Source organism: Heterocephalus glaber, unplaced genomic scaffold, assembly GCF_053883595.1.
Source record: "Heterocephalus glaber isolate CG9 unplaced genomic scaffold, H.glaber_assembly_v1.0 deba00001577, whole genome shotgun sequence".
Lineage (NCBI taxonomy): Eukaryota > Metazoa > Chordata > Mammalia > Rodentia > Bathyergidae > Heterocephalus > Heterocephalus glaber.
The window spans coordinates 29,697,602-29,714,842 of NW_028258358.1; the positions used below are offsets into that span (position 1 = coordinate 29,697,602).

The 17,241-nt window shown below is 44.8% G+C and overlaps 1 protein-coding gene across 11 annotated transcripts in view; it reads right to left on the reverse strand.

The window, feature by feature from the left end:
• Positions 1-17,241, reverse strand: part of Abcc4 (ATP binding cassette subfamily C member 4 (PEL blood group)) — a 251,526-nt gene that overhangs the window by 154,985 nt on the left and 79,300 nt on the right. For 10 of the 11 annotated variants that reach the window (XM_087193012.1, XM_004870822.4, XM_004870823.3 and 7 more), the window contains 4 exons: positions 14,019-14,108; positions 12,847-13,010; positions 10,730-10,855; positions 9,243-9,492 (listed from right to left, as the gene is read on the reverse strand). In XM_087193012.1, coding sequence (XP_087049138.1) covers positions 9,243-9,492; positions 10,730-10,855; positions 12,847-13,010; positions 14,019-14,108 — 630 coding nt within the window. Of the gene's footprint in view, positions 1-9,242; positions 9,493-10,729; positions 10,856-12,846; positions 13,011-14,018; positions 14,109-17,241 lie in introns of those variants that run through there. The other variant, XM_021249035.2, reaches the window with a different exon arrangement.

A 17,241-nucleotide genomic window follows, 5' to 3' on the forward strand; every position in this document is an offset into this window, starting at 1 on the left:
TTAGTAGCCATTTGATGCAACTTAACATCATAGAATAAAATCCCACTAAGCATTACAATCTAACATAGTCATAATTGGAAAAACACCCTCCTGCTCCTCAAAAATGCTAGAAGTAATTCAATTACAAAAGCTACAGTGGCACAGAAATTAAATAACCCACCATCCCCTACACCCTAGATTTTGAATGTGTAGCAGAAACTGTTGGCTGCTCTCAAAATCTCCTCAATCTCCTGTGATAACAGAACCTCAAACTTAAGCTGGTGAATGGCAGTCTGGAATGAGGGCCACTTCTCCTGGCCTCCTGGCAGCTAGGTCAAGCAAAGTTCAAGCCCAGGGCAAGTGACAGCACTCCGATCCACTGTCTGGGCCTTGCACCATGGAGTCACAAGAGCCCCTAGGACTTCAGAGCATCCTTCTAGCCTAAAACACCACTGGGGTGAATTCTATCCCTCCATCCACCTTCATCCCTGGCTATGGTTTGAATGTGTCCCTTCCAAAACTTGGGTGTAGAAACTTAGTGGCCAGGTGGTGGGAGTAAGAGATGCATCTTTGAGCTGGGGATGCAGCTCAGTGATAGGGCATTTGTATGACATGGGGGAGACCCTGGGCTCCAGATCAGCACTGCAAAATTCAAAAAAAAAAAAAAAAAAAGACAAGGTTTTTAAGAGATGATTCCACCACAAGGGCTCCCCTACAGAGAATGGGATTCAGGCTACTCTTCAGCCTCCCACCACGTGAGGACACACGCTCCTCCCCTCCGAAGGTCACAGGAGCAAGACCCCAACCCCAAAGTAGAGATCGGCCCTCATCAGACACCCAAGCCCTTTGGCACCCTGACCTTGGACTTCCCAGCCGCCAGAACCCTGAAAAAAAAAAAATTCTGTTCTTTACCAATACCCAGTCTGTGACGTTTTATTATGAAGGTACAAACAGATTAAGGCACCACCTCCAAAAAAGATATGCTCAAGTCCTTACTCTAGGACCTTAAAACATGAGGTCAAACTGGAGGATGGGGCCTCTAAATCCAACATTGGCTTTCCTGTAAGAAGAGAGAGACAGACAGACAGAAACAAGTCATGTGGCCATGGGGACGGAGACTGGAGTGATGCAACAGGAAGGCTGGCCAAGGGGTGGAGGATTCTTCCCTGAGCATTTCTAAAGGTGTGTGGACTGCTAACACCTAGGGTTCACACTCCTGGCCTCCAGCACTGTGACAGGACACACTTCTGTTGCTTTAAGTCGTTCAGTCTGCGGTTCTTCCTTACAGCACCCCTAGCAAACTCACTCGGAACATGACTCTCACAGATATTCTAGAATCCCAGGCAGATCTAACCTACCCAACAAGGGCGGGCCAATGTGACTATGTCTGAAAAAGAGGAAGCAACACTTAAATTCATCTACTACTCTAAAAACTGTAGTCCTTGAAGTTCTTAAAATTCTTGTCAATCACTTACAAATATAACTATAACAGTCTACTTCAAAAGGTCAACTGGTAAAAACTGCAAATGAAAATTTTCTTTTGGAGGAAAATACACTTGCTATGCATCGGTCAAAGCTCCTAGGAATGTAAGACACAGTCCCATTCATTCATTCTCCCACTTAATCGCCCACCAGCCTTATTACTTAAGACCAAACACTGCCGTTTCTACCTGCACAAGCCGTGTCCAGCATGGAAGCTAAAGGGCAAACACTCATCTACCACAACCTCTGACTTCTCACTCTGCAGACCTCTCCCGATCCCTGCCTGTTCTGCCACAGTTCATTTCCGCCGTTTCCATTCCTACTGAAAGAATCTATTGGTCATTAATCATTTCAATGCTGGCATAATGTTTTCACTGGTCTCTCTATACTCTTGTCCAGCACTCCCTAAGGATCTTGAAATACTGATAATGAACACTGCTGAAAATCCTTCACCCCCAGTACTTACACCCATGCTCCCAGAGCAGCCTCTGCTTTGATCTTTCATCTCAGTGCTGCTCCTACGGGGACCCTGCTCAGGATCGCCCTGAGTTATGCAGTTATGAAGCGGGTTGAGATGCCTCAGTCACACACTTACAGACCATGCCTTGCACACACATGCTACCTGAATAAACAGGTTCCACGCTGGGCGTAAATAATTCACACCATCAACGACATCACTAGAGCCTCACACAGTGTGAAAGACAGCAATAAGCAGAAGGTTGCAAATGTTACAAACCCTGTCCGGACAGAATAAAATTCTGATTTCAGCTTATACATATTACTAAGACATAAAATTCAGTCTTTAGTGTGCACCTGTTAGAATAAAAATTTTCTTCCTTCAAAAGGAAAGGGCCCAGGATTTAGCTCAGTGGTGCCTCACTTGCCTCACAAGTGCAAGGTCCTGAGTTCGATTCCCCAGTACTGGGGGCAGGGGGAAAGGAAATAGAAAAACTATGCACAAGGTGAGGGTGTAAATCTGCTGGGCGTTTGTCCATAAACAATAGGTGTGAGGGAGAAAGAAGTTATAATCTCCCAGTGGCTCCACGAGACTCCATCCAACGCGTGAACAGCTTCTGAAGGTGCCGGAGTGCACCAGGAGTCGGGCTGATGAAACAGCTGAACTCAAATTGCTGTTACAGCAATGAAGCATGGTTCCCAGGACAGGTCCCACAGGGAGGCACTGCAGGTCAGCACTCAAGCCACAGACCGACCTCCAAGGGGCTGGTAGACAGAAGGTCAGGGAGCTTTGTGAACAGTGTGACCTCAGAGACACTCAGCTGCATGTGGACGTCACCAAAGACTTTCGGTCCCCTGGAGTTCCGACAAGTTCTCTTATAACCCTACTGGACTTGCGCGGCACCAAGACCATCAGTCCTGTCTTTACTAAGAGAAAAAAACAGAAGGAACCTCTTGGGCCTATTTTCCATTTATGGAAACGGGAAAATTAAAAAGAATATGGAGGGCTATACATATAGCTCAGTGGTAGAGCACCTGCCTGGCATGCATGAGTCTCTGGGTTCAATCCCCAGTACAAAGGACAGGAAGGAGAAAGGGAAGGGGAAGGGAAAGAAGGGGGAAGGGAGGGGGAGGGGGGAGAGAGTAAAGAGAGAGACACTACAGGATAAAGCCCACAGCTAGGTTGGGCTGTGGGTAAGAATCTTAGTGCCATCTCAAGGGTGGAAAAATATGCTGCATTCTTTTCCTAGGGACCCCAAAATGATCTACTGAAAATCACCCACGATGGTCTACTTTTCTGAGTCCTGGACTGCAAAGGATTATGTTGCAGTAAGAATTTAAGAACAGCATGTTTTCTAAACTCTGTGACTACCAGGCTTCCAGTCCATCTTTGGTCAAACTTCACCCAGTTCTGAGCACCTGGTCAGTATCCTCGCCAGCTGCCACTTTTCGCCTTCAAACTGCTCACCAACACATCTAAGTGAGAGGAAGAATGAACACCAGGCCAGTTAACTGCACTCACTGCCTGTCATCTCAGCTTGAGAAGTAGGAAAGGGGGCTGAAACAGGCAGACCACCCATGGAGATGTCTTACAGCCAATTCCTGGATACTTCAAAAGCACCTCAGATTTCAAAACCAAATTCATTCCCACCTCTGGTCTTTTGGCATTCCACTGCCCAGTGAATCAGGAGGTTGGCAGCCAAAAACATCAACTCAGCCCTTGATTCCCCCAACTAACCTCTGCCCTCATGCCCTACAAAGCCAACCCAAGACACGCTCCTGAGCAGCTCTTGAGTCCATCCTGCCTCCACTCAGCCCTGGCCCAAACCACATCACCTCCTGCCTCAGCCTCAGGAGGCATCTCCCCGCCTCTGCTCTGGTGCCCACTCCTCACCCTACACACACCTGCTCCCCAGCCTGCAGCCAGGGTAAGCTTGGAAAAAGCTACAATCCCTCATCTTGTCTGGACGGTCCTGCACAGTCCCCTGCTCGGGCCTCCACCACTCTCTGCTCTGCAGCCTCAGGTGCTTCTGATTCCTCCAACACAGGAGTCTCTTGTGCACAAAGTGCTTTTGTCACATAATCAGACCCATGAAAGTGCCAAGTGCCAGTCTCCTACCTGCCCAGCCACCTGCTGTGCCAGCCCCTCCATCGCTACCCACCTCTCAAAGGAGCAAACCTCCCCAATGGCAGCAGCATCCTACCACCACACCTCACCTGGTCACTTGGGCTGTGCCTCTCAAGGACAATACGTGAGTGCACACCACAGTGCAAGTTTAACTGGTTATTTACTCCACTGCGCACACACAATGATACACAAATTCCGAGCAGAAAGGACTTCTATGCATTTGCTGAACACTGTATAGGAGCGTCTATCCAAGTGGCAGGCCTGAGCTAGGTGCTCCATCACTGTACAGAGTAACTGAATAAATTTCAAATTTTTCCTCAGAGAAGTCCAGCCAAGAGAGATGTTGTGTTTTTCCTAGCAACTGTTGTTAGGTGATGCTGATGTTGTTTATATTTGCTAAGCACAGTTTGTGTACTTCCTCCTCCCCAAAACACACACACACACACACACACACACACACACACACACACACACACCCTAGGACAAGTTTTCCCAAATGTGGTATATTATCAGGTACATGAGGACACCTACGAAAGACATGAATATTTTGCCCCACAGCCAACACGTAGTGAATCAGAATTTCAGAGGTGTGACAATTTAGTTTTAATAAGCAACCCCAGGTGACTCTGATGGAATAGGAGGCAAAATTTGTAAATGGGCTATAGAAACCACCCAGGTTGAAACAAAAGTCTAGGACATAAAAGAAGAAAAAAAATCCCACAATTCCTTCAAGACCCCCCATGAACACATTTGCCAGACTAACACATATTCTACTCTCTCACCATTCTAATTCTCTGCCATTTGTCCCACCTTTCCTGAAAATAACCACTGCTGAACTGACACCTCCCCTCACCCACGTTCATGAAGGGACACCAAGTCCTCCTTCCCAAATCAAAGATTCTTCCTTTCTCAGGACCACAAAGCACCCTGACAAAGCTACCCACCAAAAAACACAAAGTTTCCTGCAAGTTGTCATTTTAATTTCACTGCACCTACCTATATGCAAAGGAATTTCAAGCCTTAGTTTACATGTTGGTGGGAAAAGAAAAATCCTAAAGCTTGTGTCTACCGAAGTATTTTGACCATAATTCCCTGAAAATCTTCTGCAGGGTCCTTCCTGGCACTTTGACACGTGATGAGATTCATCAGAGAAAGAAAGTTTTCATTCTCCTCTAAAATGATGCATATAAGATGAAGACGAGAATCCTGCAGATGTGAGGGAGCTGGGAATCTGCTCTCTGCACGGACTTCAAAAATGAATGCAGTATGAGACCTGTAGAAATCTAAACCTTAAAGGAGGAAAGAAATCTAAAAACAAATGGCTTTAAGACAATAAGGTAAATAAGGACAAAGTCACATGTTGGGAGCCCCAAAGAAGAGATGGGATTAAAGCAGAGGTGATGGCTAATTTTATCTGTGGGCTTGGCAAGACCACAGTGCCCAGGTATCTGGTCAGGTAAGTGTTTTCCAGATGACATTAGCACTGAAGTCGGCAGACCTTGAGTAAAGCTCATTGCTATGGTTTGGGTCTAGATGTCCCCCCAAAGCCTCATGTGGTCATAGGATTGATCTAGAGTGTATGAACCTGGAATTGATTCATGATGCAGTGCTAGGCTCAAGGGCACTAGGATTAAGGGTGTGAGCACGACCCTCCCTAAGTAGTCTGAATAAGATAAAAGGGGCAGAGAGACACTGTTCACTCTCTGGTTGCCTTTGCTGCCTTGTATGCACCATGTTGTTTCTGCTCTGCCATATCTGTTTGCCATCCCTGCCTTGGAGCCAGCTGATTATGGACTGAAACCTCTGCAAACTGTAAGCCAAATAAACCCTCTAACTTCCTCTCTAACTTTGGGTGTTGGGTATTTTGTCTCAGCGATGAGAGAAAAGTAACTAACACACACTACATGATGTGACTGGGCCTCATCCAATCAGTTAAAAGTCTTTAAGGGAAAAGAAACAAATTGCCCCCCAAAAGAAAAGACTCTGCCTCAAGTCTGTCCTCAGACTCCAGCTGCCTCATCAGGTCTCCCAGAGCCTCTAGCCTGATGATGTATACTCCCGAGGCAGACAACTGCCCAGGCCGAAGCCCTCAGTCTTCAATAGTTGTGAAACTTGGCAGTGTCATTTAACCACCCCACGTCTCAGTTTCTTCATCTGTAAATGGGAATGAAAAGGTGATTCTAAGACACAGGGGAGTGAATATTCATAAAGCACCCATTCCACAGTACAGGTCACTCATGATTTTCGTGTAAAGCCCCATGCTTTGAATCTTCTTTCATCTCCTGATGGCCAGCACACAGTCAGGCTGAGTTTATAACTAAGAAAGACTGTATCCATCTATACAACCCAAGGCAAGCCCAGCTGTCCACACACCTGGGAGCCAGGCTGGGCCAGGCAGAGCCCCTCTCTTTGCAGGGCAAGTGCCCAAGAGCGGGCAGGCCTGAGACACAGACAGACAAAGAGCGAGGGAAAGGCTAGATGCAACCCCACTCTGGACAGGATCCAGCTCGAGTCACAGTTGGACAGGATGTCCAACTTCGATCTGCTTGCTCATGAGGCATTTCTCTGGCTTCTTGTAGCAGCTGGACAACTGGGGTCTTTGCTGAGCCCCAGTCATTCCTTTTGCTATGGTTTGGATGAGTGCCCCCCCACCAAATCCCATGGCGCTATAGAGTGGTGGAAGCCCTAAGAGGTGGGGCCCAGTGGGAGGAAATGACGTCACTGGGGCACAGCCTGGCAGGGGATGTCAGGATCTGGCTTCTTCCTCTCTCTCTCTCTCTCTCTGCTTCTGGGCCACCATGGCTTGAATACTCCCACCGTGATGTACTGTGCTCCAACAGGCCCAAAGCAAAAGGTCGAAACAACCACAGACTGAAACTTCTGAAACCGTGAGCCAAAATAAATCTTTCCTCCTTTTAAACAAATTCTCTCAGCTGTTTTGTCATAGTGATAGAAAGGTGACTAAAATATCCTGTGACTGTCATGCTGGCCAATCCAGTATTTGTCTGTTGCCCGTAATGTGTCCAGTGATGCTGACCCGCCTGGTATTAGCCTTGCAAGGCAGGAACAGAAGTATTGAGAAGGTGTGAGAGCTGACCAGAGGGCTCGGCAGCATCTTCAAAATCAAGGACAGAAAGGACAGCACCCCAGAGGGCCAAATGGGGGAAAAGGGCCAAAAATGGGATTGTCACAGAAGGCAGGGCTGTGTCCTGGAAAACGCAAAGTATGGACAGCTGAGCCTTAAACCTCGAGTTCAAAAATCTGAGTCTGCAGCAAACAGGGAGCCTTTGGAGGATTTTTGGAATAAGACCAGATGATTAAAACCACACTCTAGGAAATATTCTACGTCTTAGAAGGACTTAAGCCAACAATACAGGCAACACAGCAATGGTCAAGAAACCAGGCAGAATCCTTGCTCTGTCATGTACAAGCTAGGTGAGAAGAGAGCACAACTTGCACTATTAAAGGACGCTGCTTCCTTCTCTGTACATCAGAGACACTAAATGTTTATCTTCTGCCATTCCCGTCAGGATAAGATAACATGCAAAAGCTTGCAAGAGTACCTTGTCTATGGTAACCACATATCAGCAAGCAAAATGAGCCGCAGCGACAGCAGAATTACATCACACACCTGTGTCTGCCACTACCTGAGAAAGGTGCAGTGCACACGCAGAGCAATGCGGTGGTCAGAGTATACGCCCAAATCCTTACAGACGTAAAAGCTACAGAAGAGAAATGTTATTGAACTGAATCGTCTAACTCTTGTCAGAAAGAAGGATAAACTCAGAGACCCAGAACTCACTCTGCCCGACTGATCTTTGAGTAATATTTTTCTTGTAAAATACAAACTTCATCAAAAAAAAAAAATCTCAGCTTTCAAACAAGCCTCCCTTTGCCCACAAAAAAAAGTCACATCAAGGGTCATCTAACTTCGCTAGGCATCCGACACTAGTGAAAACCAAGAACAAAACAAAAAGTTTTTTAAAGCATATGGAAGTTTATGCTCAAGTCCTCACAAAGCCAATTTATCTTCATTTTAGACATATTTAACAACACACAAATACTTGAGCACCTACCAGGTGCCAGGCTTTTAGCTTGGTTATGTGAATTATTGGCCACTAGCAATTTAGGGACAGCTACTTAGGAAAAACCAGAGCAGGGACAGTGGGAATGAACAAAGTAGACAAGGAACAAGCCTGCTACAGAAATGCTGTAAGAGTAAGAAAAACAAAAAGAGGATGGGGGGAAGGAAGATAAGACAGGGATCCAAAAGGCAGGCCCAGAAAGCAATTAGCAAAACATCCATGGAGAAAAGAACAAATTTTTAAACAAGGATAAGTGAATGAGGTTCAGGTCATTCTTCCTGCCCAAAGAGCAGAGACCTTCCGGCAAGTTCTTTCCTTCTAGCATAAAGAGGAAGCCCTCTCCACCCAAGGCTGCACATAGGTGCCACCTACTCACTGAAGTTAACCTAGGAGATGAAATCTGCTTGTTTTTCCCACTTTTAGATATTTTCCTCACTCTCAACATTGTTGTTTATAGATCAGGAGCCCTGTGTTGCTGCTATTTATATTGTGCCCATGTTGTGGCTTGTATCTAGATGTTCCCCCAAAGCCTCATGAGCTCATAGTGGGGCTTTTCGGATCTTGCTAGATCTAGGGAGTGTGGTAGGGGATTAAGGGTGTGTGGTACAGAAATTAGTGCACCTTCTGGAATTAGCATAATTCTGTGTGTAGGAGAATGGATTTACTGAAGCCTCATCCTGGGAGTGGATAGCACCACCCAACAGGCTTGTAGCCTGGATGGGATCAAAGGGAAAGGCAGGCTCGCTTCTGCTGCAGCTTGCTGTTTTCTGCTTGCTCTGCCGTGAACTGTTTCTCCTCTGTGATGCCCCTCTGCCACACTGCCCGGCTTTGGAGCCAGGTGACTGTGGACTGAAACCTCTACAAACCTGAGCTAAAATAAACCTTCCCTCCTTTAACTTTGGGTGTCAGGTATTTTGTCCCAGCAGCAAGAAACATAACTAAGCCCCTAAATGATGAACAATGCTGGTACTATTTTTGGTACAGTCTGCCTGACACAGGGACATGAGTACAGCAATTTGGACTGACTGCCCATTTTGCCACTAAAAGAGTTAACTTTCCTCTAACTGGGACACACTGACATCAAGTAAAAGAAGGAAACATTTCCACCAAACCTTGATTCTCTGAATGCTGACAATTGCCTCTGAGCCTCTCTCAATGGCTGCAGGGAAGAAGAGGGTGACGGTCAGCCGCACAGCCCCGTACAGGGTCATTGCCACAAACACACGGCTGGCTGTGATCTCGTGGCCAAGCAGCACGTAGCAGGTGAAGGTTACAAAGAGGATGATTTTGTTGGCAACAAAAAACGAAGCCAAATTCATCCCTCTGAGGTAGGAACTTCTCAGAACCTTGGAAATTTCCTTCCTGGAAAAAGAAGCACACAGGTTTTCACAGAGCACCGACATCAAAGTTATGAAACCAACTGCCCTGTGCAAGGCAGGAGACACCCATTAAGATGAACCGCCTGTGAGGTCAGGGGATATTGTTAGCACATGGCCTGCCATCAGCCTCCACACAAAGGCCACACAGAACATGGATCAGCATTTCACTTGACCACCACAGGATGCTCAAGGCACAGTGTAACACTCTGTGCCTTTGAGCAGGCAGTCAAATTCACTCAACAGACATTTGTAAACCTAAGTGCTGGCCCAGGCACCTCCTTGATGACAGAGAAATGAGTGAAACACAGGCTGTTCCCTCCAGAGGCTCAACAACTTCTGGGAGAAGAGAATAAGCAACCCCCCAAGCATGAGACTCCAAGATATTGGATGGCACGAAGTGGCTCATGGCGGCATGGAGATGAGGTGGTGGCTGGGAATGGTGGATGGTGGGGCCAGCGAGAAGGGCCACAGAAGACTGAAAGAGTGCATTCAAACCCAGGGAGCCACACCTACAAAGGTGCACAAAAGACAGGTGGCCAGTGCCACCAGAGAATTACAAGTCTCATCTGCTGGAAATACAAAAACCTAAAAAAAAAAAAAAAACCCTCATCAAATATTTATGTCAAAAGCCAAAACAAAATTTTCACAATATAAAGCAAAACAAAAGGAATGGCATTTCCATAGCTGCTCGGAATGAATAATACTCATTCATATCATTTGGCTCAACCTGGTACAGACAATCTCCATAACCTTCCCATTTGGCTACATTGATAGAAATTAGTTTTATTTTAAATGCAATATTCTCAAATATTTACATCCTGGAATCTCTGCTTATTGGGGATTTGGAAAATTCAGAAACACCTGGGACTTCCTCCAAATGTTCCCACTAAGAAGCACGGATCTTTCTTGCTTTAAGGAAATGGCAAATGGAGGTCCAAGTTAAAATGATGTCATGTCCTATGCATTCTACTTAATCTTAGTACCATAAGCGGGGGTGTTGTGGATCATAATAAAGTCCATTCTGTTATGAAAACATAATAAGACTTCCAAATTCGGGCTGGGGATTTAGCTCAGTGGTTTCGCCACCTGCTGCACAAGCAACAAGGACCCGAGTTCGATCCCCGTTACCAAAAAAAAAAAAAAAAAAAGACTTCCAAACTCCTTCAGTAAAAATAGAAAAGAGAAAAACACAGTATAGTATGACGTACACAAAAACTCACCTTCTCAAACTGGTAATAAGGTCTGCAAACGACTTTTCCCAGGCATACATTTTGATGATCCTTATTCCGGTTATAACTTCATTCATGCTCCTGATCCTGGCATCTGTGAAGGCTGCAGTTTTACTCCTAAGGGGACAGATGAGAAAGATGAGCCACAGTGATGGCAGCCTACCTTTCCTTATCAGCAGCGGGCACAGGCACCGTGTGAGGATCAAATAATTCCCTACAGCTCCTGGCCGCTTTTTCGCTCTGACCACACAGGCAGATACACTCCTAATACAAATGGGAAAGGCTGCAATTAAGAAGCCCACAAGTCATTCCAACTCCAGAAGTACTTTGGAGCATTTGCAATGTTTGCAGAGGAAGATGTGAAATGCATGGGGGGCAATCAACCCATCCCCGAGGGACGCTCAGGTGGGAGGGAAGGAAGCTCAATGGCAAGCAAGGCTCCTGAATCTCCAGTGACGCACTGGCAGAGGTGGGGCAAAACATGAACCAACTACTATGGAGCAGCAAGCAACAGAGAGGAAATTCCGAGCAGAGAAAACACCAGGAACAGACACGAAAGTGAGAGCTCAAACATGTAACAAACACCACAGCACTTCTACCACTTACCCATCATTTTTTGGGTTTTATTTATTTGCTTATTTATTTATTTATTTATTTAGTACTGGGGATTGAACCCAAGGCCTTCACAATGAGCTTCATCCCAAGCCCTTATTTATTTATTTTTATTTATTTGTTTATTTTGGTACCGGACTCAAACTCACGACCTTGCACTTGCAAGGCAGGCGTGGTGCCATTGAGCTAAATCCCTGGCCCAAGCTCTTATTTATTTTGAGACACATCTCCTGAAGTTGCCCGGGCTAGGCTAGAACCTGTGATCCTGCTGCTTCGGCCTCCCAGAATGGTAGGATTATAGATATTTGCCACCACAACCAGCTTCTCATCTGCTGATTTTGACAGCGACTCACTTCCAATTCTTAATACACTAAGTCCCTGATTTACGAAGGTTTGAGTTGCAAAAATTCACAGATACGAACGGACCTCACGTTATGGACATTTGTACATGTGAACAAATCGCAGGAGTAGCTTACACGTCTACCTCGCCATTTTAAGGTAACTGTCAGAATAAAAATAGCTTATTTACAGTATTTTTGTGTGGGGGGTTTTTATGCTTTACACTGTGTATTTGTGTCAAAGGTGTATGAGACTTCATTTTGTCAGGCTTACAAACGAATCCGACTTATGAACGTTCTCAGAATGGAACTCATTCCTAAGTCAGGGACAGTACCTGCTTCAGGTCTAAGTCATTTTATAATTAAGCCCTTCATCAACTGCCATTTTTCTAACATACATGCTTCAAGGGCCACAAGACTAAAGATGTCTTTATAAAGACATCGTTAAGACTGACCCTGTCCTTGGGGGGTTTATAATTTAATGGAAATACAAAACTGAAAACAATACACATGTATACACACAGGAAAATATCTTGAACACAAATATAACAAAAATCTATGGAGACAGGAACAGGATCTGGGAAAAGTGGGAGAGGGGAGGGTAAGAGGAATAAATTGCATCTGGTCCAGATGCAATGTGTGTATGTACCAATTCCCCAAGATGGATGTAATTATTATATATTTCAAATATATTTTAATAAAAAATTTAAATGTATGCAGTTAGAATCAGGCCTAGAAAATGTTTGAGTTTATTATTACTTTATATGTGCTTAAATAACTTCTCTGTATGTAGTTTCTGCTTAGAAATACTGTACTTGCCAGGGATTTAGCTCAGTGGCTCCGGTGCCTGCCTCGCAAGCCCGAGATCCTGAGTTCGATCCCCGGTACCAAAAAAAAAAAATACTGTACTTAATCTTAATGAACCCATGGTGGCCAGAAAGCTATCTGGGAACAGCCGGAGAGTACCTTCAGTTTCTACTGTAAAACTAGCCTTCGACTCACAGCGGGAGCCCCACTGGCTGAGCCTCAAGAGCCTGCAACATATGCAAAGATGAGATAATAAAAGGCACTTGTTTTGCTTCTGAACAAAAGCATCTGACAGATGGGGGATGCCACCAAATACATAGGACATAGTTTTCAAACCAGTATTTCTCTTACCGCAGTGATGAAAACAGCTTCCCAATGCAGCTTTGCAAAGGCAGAAGAATGATCAGAACCGCCATCCCAGCAAGACACGATATTCCTATTTCCATCCAGAGAAGGGCAGTTACTGCTATGGCCTGCAGTGGTCCCGCCCACAGAAAGTGCAAAAAGATCGTCACCTTGGAAGAAAAAGGTGAGTACTTAGGACTGTGTAAAAATGAAACCAGCAAGCACGCGGCACAGAAACACTCTGCTCCCAAAGAAGAGAGGAGAACTCAAACAGACAAGCCTGCAGCAGGTTTTAAACCTGGGGGGGCCACAACTGTGAGTGTCCACCCGAGAGGCTGCCCCAGGCAGCCCGGGGCAGGCTCGGGACCTGTGTTACAGGGCACTTGGCCTTGGCGATGGAGGGAGATGAGGACCTTCCCTCTGAAATCCCTCAGCCACAAAACTGAGCCCCAGCTCCTCAGGAAGCCCTGTGTCCACCACACTCTCGGTCACATTTGTCTCCTACACAGGTTGCCAGCTTCTTCAGGGCAGAAACTGAATCTTCTTAATCCCCCACACCAAGAAGAGGAGTGGGGATCTGGGTTTGGTGAATAAATAATTGAAAAAGAAGTGGTCCCCACGCAACAGAGGGCTCAACAGAAGCCAGAGTGCCCCAGATCACATAATACAGCCTGAGTTAAGTAGAGAATATGGCTATGGCAACAGAGGAGGGCGGGTCATTTCCAGCTAGGACCACCAGTGTGGCACTGTTTATCAAAGGGGTCCTATGGACCAGCCACCAAACTGGGGACTGGGAAAAGAGCTATCACCACCCACCAGGATTCAATCCTCGAGAAAAGGAGAAGGACAATTTAGCCAGCCATGTCCTCACCCCATGCTGAGTGCTAAGGAGGAGGCATCCACAGGAGACACGCCTGTGGTTGCCAAGGAGGACAGAACATGGTCCTCGGCCTATTTATTTTGGAGGTACGTGGTAGGCAACACTGGAAAAACGCAACTCCCACCTACAGGATAAACACACAGTACTATATCTAAGCTGCACACAGAAGTGAGATGCAGATAAAAGGAGCCCTGTCTTACCTCCTCAGAAGAATCCTGCTCTGCACCCCAAACTTAGCATTCCAACAAGGTAAGCTAAGGGGCAAAGGGTGAAAATGAACCCCTCATGTGCAGCTCACCTGATCAAACTTGTTCACATCATTGGACAGCAGGTTGACTATCTGGCCTGTGGTTGTCTTCCCCAGCGCCACGTTACTAAGACGAAGTGCCTGAAATAGAAGAGAACAGCTGGGGAGTGCATTCCTAAAGAGACGCTATGGCATGCCTGAAAGAGCAAACCCCATTTCCATGGGGGTCTCATGTGATATAAAGGCCAAAGTGACTTTAACAGTGGCTCTAAAAGCAGGCCTCGGCAGCTGTGTCCTCCAAGGACAGCTTAACTGAGACAGTAAAGAGCAGGACCCTGATTCTAACATAAAGGAACAGTCTGAGAAAATCCAAAGAATGTTTAAATTATCTATTCACAATAAGAGCTGGGAATGTAGCTGCTCAGTGGTAAAGCACTTTCCTAACTTACGCAAGGCTCTGGGTTCAATCTTCAGTAGTGCAAAAAGAAGGAAAAAAAAAAGAAACACCAAACACTATTTTTCCAGGAGTGGCAATGCACACCAGTAACCTCAGCACTCAGGAAGCTGAGGCAGAAGGATCACTGCAAGTTTGAGGCCAGCCTGGGCTACATAGAGAGTTCAAGGCCAGTGAGACCCTGTCTCAAAACATTTTTTAAAAACCACTGGGATAAACTGGAATGCCAGGAAGGTGGTGCATCTAAAGATCCCACTGGAGAGCCACGGCCACGCCCGCGGGCTAAGTTCAAAATGGAAGTAGCTGGTCCACGGCTGAGATGCATTAGAGGGGCAGCAGATCCAATTCTGACAAGATGGTCAGCCAGAAGCAAAACTCAATCCCTCCACCCCACTCTGTAATATATCAGTCACGACATTCAACACAGCAGAATAGATACTACACATGCAAAGACACACATTAAAAACGTGACCCATGCCGGGGATTTAGCTCAGTGGTTCTGCCACCTGTCTCACAAGGACCCAAGTTCGATCCCCGGTACCAAAAAAGAAAAGAGAGGAAAAAAAAAATGTGACCCGTAACCGACAGAAACAGACACTGAGATGATTCAGGAACTAGGAGAAAGGAAATAGAAAGCAACAGGAAAGCTTTTGGCTTTAAACATTTCACAATAAAAAGAAAGTAAATATAAAGTTGATAATCTAAGATTCTGTCTAAAATCAGAGAAGTAAAAACAACAAACGCACTCTGTCCACACCTCCGGAGGGGCATTTAGTGTCAGCATTCTGGGCACACAGATGCTGCCGTATTTAGTTACAATAGCATGATACAAGTACAGCTCCCATTTAATGAGCATCTACCGCAAGCCAGATGCCAGAACAGGAAAACAATTTCACAAAGTGAGAATTACTCCCATTCTGCAGATAAGAAAATGCCTGCCTAAGAGAGAACAGGCACTCAACAATTCTTTTTAAATGAAGCAATGCTTCCTCAATAATGTAGAAAATTAAATTTGGTATATATTTCATAGTTTAAAATAGTTCATGTTCAATGTGCAGAAAAACAATCGTCAAATTCTGCTAATATTTTATTTCTTCATTTTACCTAAGGTTTTTTTGTTTGTTTTTATAGTCAACAAAGTTTATTTTTCAATCCAAAACATTTTAGTCACTGAGTTTACTCTTTCTGGTAAGCTTATACAAATCAGTATTAAATTGTCCAAGTATATAATCTGAATATGTTTTAATTTCATGTGAGAAATTGCTTTAATGTAATGAAAGAAAATAGTTTGCCAATTCACCAGGTGATTTAATGATAACTCCATAAAAGGAAGACAAACATGCTTATTTTATTAATTTGAGTCAAGATTCATTTTTTAAATATTATTTTATTGGTACATTTTAGGTATACAATATAATGACATTTATCATTGGAAATTTGTACCTTTACATAATCTCTCTTGGTTCTTATTTTTCCCCCTTCCCCTGCCCTCCCTATTTACAAAGACTTTGTTTCCTTTTTTTCATTTTCTCATATTAATTCCATTCCCTTCTTTTCTTTCCCCTACCCCTCCACTTCCTTCCCCTTTGCCCCTTTTCTTCCTATTTCACATTATCCATTATACCTTTTGGTCCTTATTTACACTTTCAGTTTCTCACACTAGAGAAACTATTTGGTATTTACACATGTGTGTCCTATTTATTTCACTTAAGAGTATGGCCTCAACGTGCATCCATTTAGCAATAAATGTCTCTAATTTCTCATTTCTGATGGCTGAGTAGTACTCCACTTTATTAAAAAACCACATTTTCTTTATCCAGTCTCCAGCTGATGGACATTTGGGCTGCTTCCAAGTTTTAGCTATTACGAACTGTGCTGCTATGAACATGGGTGCACATATATCACTGTGGTATGATTCTTTCCATTTATTGGGGAAGATCCCCAGCGGGGAAACAGCTGGGTCAAATGGGACTTCCAGTCCTAGTTCTCTGAGGTATCTCCATACTGATTTCCACAGTGGTTACACCAGTCTACACTCCTACCAGCAGTGGAGCAGGGTTCCTCTTTCCCCACACCCTGCCATCATTTGTTATTGGTTGATTTCAGGATAGCAGCCATTCTTTCTGGGGTGAGGTGGAATCTCAGCTTTGTTTCCATTTGCATCTCTCCAATGAGCAGTGATGCTGAACACTTTCATATGTTTATCTGCTATTTCTACTTCTTTGTCTGAGAAATGTCTGTTCATTTCAGATGCCCATTTTTGGATTGGGTCTTTAAATCTGAGAGGTCTGACTTTTTTAAGTTCTTTATAGATTCGAGATAGCAGACCTTTGTCTGAGGAACAGCAGGTGAAGATTTTTTTCCCACATTGTGGGTTATCTCTTCACACTGCTGGTGGTTTCTCTTGCTGTGCAAAAGCTTTTTAATAAGAAGAGATCCCACTGGTTGATTGTTTATGCTAGTTCACGGGCAACTGAGGTTTTGTTCATAAAGTGTTTTCCTACACCAGTGTCTTCCAGAGTTCTACCTAACCTCTGTTCCAGCTGGCTCAGCATTTCTATTTTAATATTTAGATCCTTAATCCATTTCAATTTTAGTTTAGTGCATGGTGAGAGATATGGGTATAGTATTAATCTTTGGCAAGCTGAAACCCAGTTTTTCCAGCACCATTTATTAAAGAGGCTATCTTTCCTCCAGTGAGGATGGTTGACTCCTTTATTGAAGAAGAGATGACTGACTGTCTGGAGTTGTTTCTGCATCTTCTGATCTGTTCCACTGGTCCTCAGGTCTGTTTCTTTGCCAGGGCCATGCTGTTTTTAT